This window comes from Limulus polyphemus, unplaced genomic scaffold (assembly GCF_000517525.1).
Source record: "Limulus polyphemus unplaced genomic scaffold, Limulus_polyphemus-2.1.2 Scaffold2523, whole genome shotgun sequence".
Taxonomy (NCBI): Eukaryota; Metazoa; Arthropoda; class Merostomata; order Xiphosura; family Limulidae; genus Limulus; species Limulus polyphemus.
The window spans coordinates 147,119-150,630 of NW_013668133.1; the positions used below are offsets into that span (position 1 = coordinate 147,119).

At 34.8% G+C, this 3,512-nt stretch overlaps 1 protein-coding gene across 1 annotated transcript in view; it reads left to right on the plus strand.

Annotated features, from left to right (window-relative positions):
• LOC106467192 (amine oxidase [flavin-containing]-like) overlaps window positions 1-3,512 on the plus strand; it is a 48,946-nt gene that overhangs the window by 16,453 nt on the left and 28,981 nt on the right. Inside the window, exon 2 of the mRNA XM_013927513.2 lies at window positions 1,764-1,858. Coding sequence (XP_013782967.1) covers window positions 1,764-1,858 — 95 coding nt within the window. The remainder of the gene's footprint in view (window positions 1-1,763; window positions 1,859-3,512) is intronic.

Sequence of the window (3,512 nt, forward strand, 5' to 3'; positions counted from 1 at the left end):
TCCATTATTCATTGGTAAAAGATTAGCCCAAGGGTTGGCAGTGGGTGGTGATGACTAGCGGCCTTTCCTTTAGTCTTACACTGCTAAATTAGGGACGGCTAGCGCAGATAGCCCTTGTGTGGCTTTGTGCGAAATGCAAAACAAACAAATAAACAAACTTCCCTCTACTGTATCGGATCAAAAGTATGCACGACTATGCGCAGATATTCCTTGTGTAGCTTCGCACGAAATTATGAAACAAAAACCCATAAATTCCGAGACCATTCGTAACTTAAAGATTCATAAAGTTAGTTGAATTACGTTAAAAAGAGAGATCATTACAGAAAGAAAAGCATCATTAAGGTATTTTTTAAAACACGCACAGGGAATAAATGGTAAAAGCAACGTTTTTTTTCATCAACTGTTATATCTGTCCTATTTTTATGTTAATCCTTTTATTAACGGAAAATGAAGCATTTTAAGTTAATAAACGAAAACTTCTGAATATTAATTAGGTTATTTCAACAAAATAATAATCGATAATATATTATATGATGTTAAAATAAATAATATAGTGTCTAAAAATCCTTACCCTAATGATGATGTTTTCTGGCGTAAATAAAATTGATGGAAAATTAGGTTTCACCAACTTAATAAATAATATAGTGTCTAAAAATCCTTACCCTAATGATAATGTTTTCTGGCGTAAATAAAATTGATGGAAAATTAGGTTTCACCAACTTAATTCAGTATGTACTAAAATAATTGTGGTCAAACATTTTGCTAATAATAATATAAATAGCCTGAATAGCCCTGGTATTCTACGAAAGGCCTCGTCGGCACTAGATATAGGCAAATATAGTGTGGTTGACATATCGTATACTCTTCTTTCATACAGAAACTCTCATTAATAATTATTTAATTCCAGCATCTTGTTTTCCTTTTTGAGAAAATTCTGCATTATTTTCGCGTATACCCACTTCAAACATTAAGCTATGCATAATGTATTTGTAAATAACTGAAACGGGTGGGCAATATTAAAGGCCTTATGTCTATAAGCATATCTGTATGCCATTGTTTTGCCCAGCTGTGTGGTAAATAGTGGCCACTTTGAAATGTTGAAACTCACCATACACAGGGAACATTTTGAGTGAAATCCTTACGTTATTGGTATATTTATCAATTATACTACATCAAGATGAGTGTTCTGGTAAAGAAGAAATAAAAATAACCTGTTTAGGTATTTTGAAGCTGAGGTGGGGTGAATTGAAATGCGGTTGTAACAGGTGGGCAATATTAATAGCCTTATGTCTATAAGCATGTCTGTATGCCATTGTTTTGCCCAGCTGTGTGGTAAATAGTGGCCACTTTGAAATGTTGAAACTCACCATACACAGGGAATATTTTGAGTGAAATCCTTACGTTATTGGTATATTTATCAATTATACTACATCAAGATGAGTGTTCTGATAAAGAAGAAATAACCTGTTTAGGATTTTTTAAGCTGAGGGGGGGTGAATTGAAATTCGGTTGTCAGCGTCTCTATGTAAAAAAAAAAAATAACGTCTGTTAAAAATACAAAATAATCAAGATATTTCAGGGGGATTTTTTGCACAGGGGGGAAATTCTCCCAGTACACTTCCTTAATTCAACACCATATTTAAATTGAATATGAAAGTTTAAAAGTAATTTAAATTCAGTGGACAGACAAATGACTTGATAGATATCATGATAATTTGATATTTCCTTTCCGCTCAATAAATCACAACTTTCTTTCATTACAGGATTAAGTGCTGCCAAATGGCTGGAGGAGGCGGAAGTAGATGTAGTTGTGTTAGAAGCAAGAGACCGTGTAGGTGGAAGAACACTTACGAAACGGGTAAGTTTGAGGCTTATTAAAGAACTGTTCGAAATACAACTTATTCTTTTAAGATAAGCTAAAATGGATATTAGTAGCTTTAGACGAGATTCAACAAAACGAACGTCTAAAAAATTATTTGCCAAGCAAAAATGATACTGGAAGAACGCGAGAGTCTGTATTACATTCGTTAAATTTATAATTCATTGTAAATGTTTTAATATTTTCTGTTGCCAGATCGGATGAAAATGTTCTCTTAATCAAAGCTGTGATGAGAACCAATGGAGACAGTAAATTACATTCTAAACCTAACGTAATCTTAAGTAGGTGTTTCTGAGATTTATGATAAATAGTGTCGAGGATTTGAATGATGGGTAACATAAACATACATTATAAAGTGTAGGATTTCATATGCAATGAAATTTTATTTACATAATGTTAAAGTCATGGTACAAGGACCGTGAGACATTATACTGAAGGGTCAGACGTGGCCTCGTTGTTACCGTGCACAGATGGTTGATTTGAACATTCAATGTTCACGTTCCGATGCCGAAAAAAAAAAACGCGCTCGCGCAATGGAGCCATGGGCGCGTTATAAGAATAACGGTCAAATCTCAGTAGCCCAAGAGTTGGCGACAGTTCTTTCTGACTCTCTGCCTTCCCTCTGATATCAGTTCTAAATTGTTGATTTCTAATAATAAAGATGAAGGCGGTTGAGAAGACGAAAACTATTTTTATTTAAAAAATATTCGAACGTTCCGGAACACGCTTAATTCATTTTTAAATGAAATCTGGTATTAACCAGATAGTACGTCACTTAAAGCCTAGAGACTGTGTACATTTAGAAGCATTCAGTAGGACAGCTGGTCTATTAATCAAACCCAGCCACTCAGTTATTCATTTACATGCAGAAACCACAGATCACAATATTTGATATAACGACTTCTCTATCAGTACGACGCAATCTTCAAATCTTGAATTCCCCAACAAGGCCCGACATGGCCAGGTGGTTACGGAGCTCGACTTACATTGTGCGGGTCGCGGTTTCGAATCCCCGATGAGCAGAGAACAGATAGCCCATTGCGTAGCATTGTGTTTAAACTACAAACAAACAAACTCAGCATGGATCTAGAAAAGGCCACACACAGATACACAAAACTTGAAAACTCATAATAACATGTAACTAATATTTGAAAACAAATATATTGTTTAATAATGGCTGGAGACGGCTTGAAACCTTGTCGAAACGTTGTACATTTGCTGTTATGTTAAACTTATGTTAAAGTTTTTCTTCATTACCCATTCAAGCCGTCTCCAGCCATTATTAGTCTCAAAGTGGGTTCCTCGTCATCGAAAATGTATTGCTTATTTGTTGTTTAGCGCAAGTCTATAGAATGGGCTATCTGTGTTCTACCCATCACGAGTATCGAAACCTAATTTTTAGCGCTTTAAGTCATAAGGCTTGCCGCTGAACCATTGCAGGAGGAGGGGGGGGGAAGTAATAAAATAGGCTTAGGTATGCGAAGTTTGTAAAAGTACATATGCAAATAATGTAAAAATGGATAAAAAATGTATTGGTAATTAGGAACGGTTCTTAATTCTTGAAGGTACCCATGAAACTTATCATATTATCAGAAAAAACCTAAAAAACTCTAAATTATAATACACTAATCAA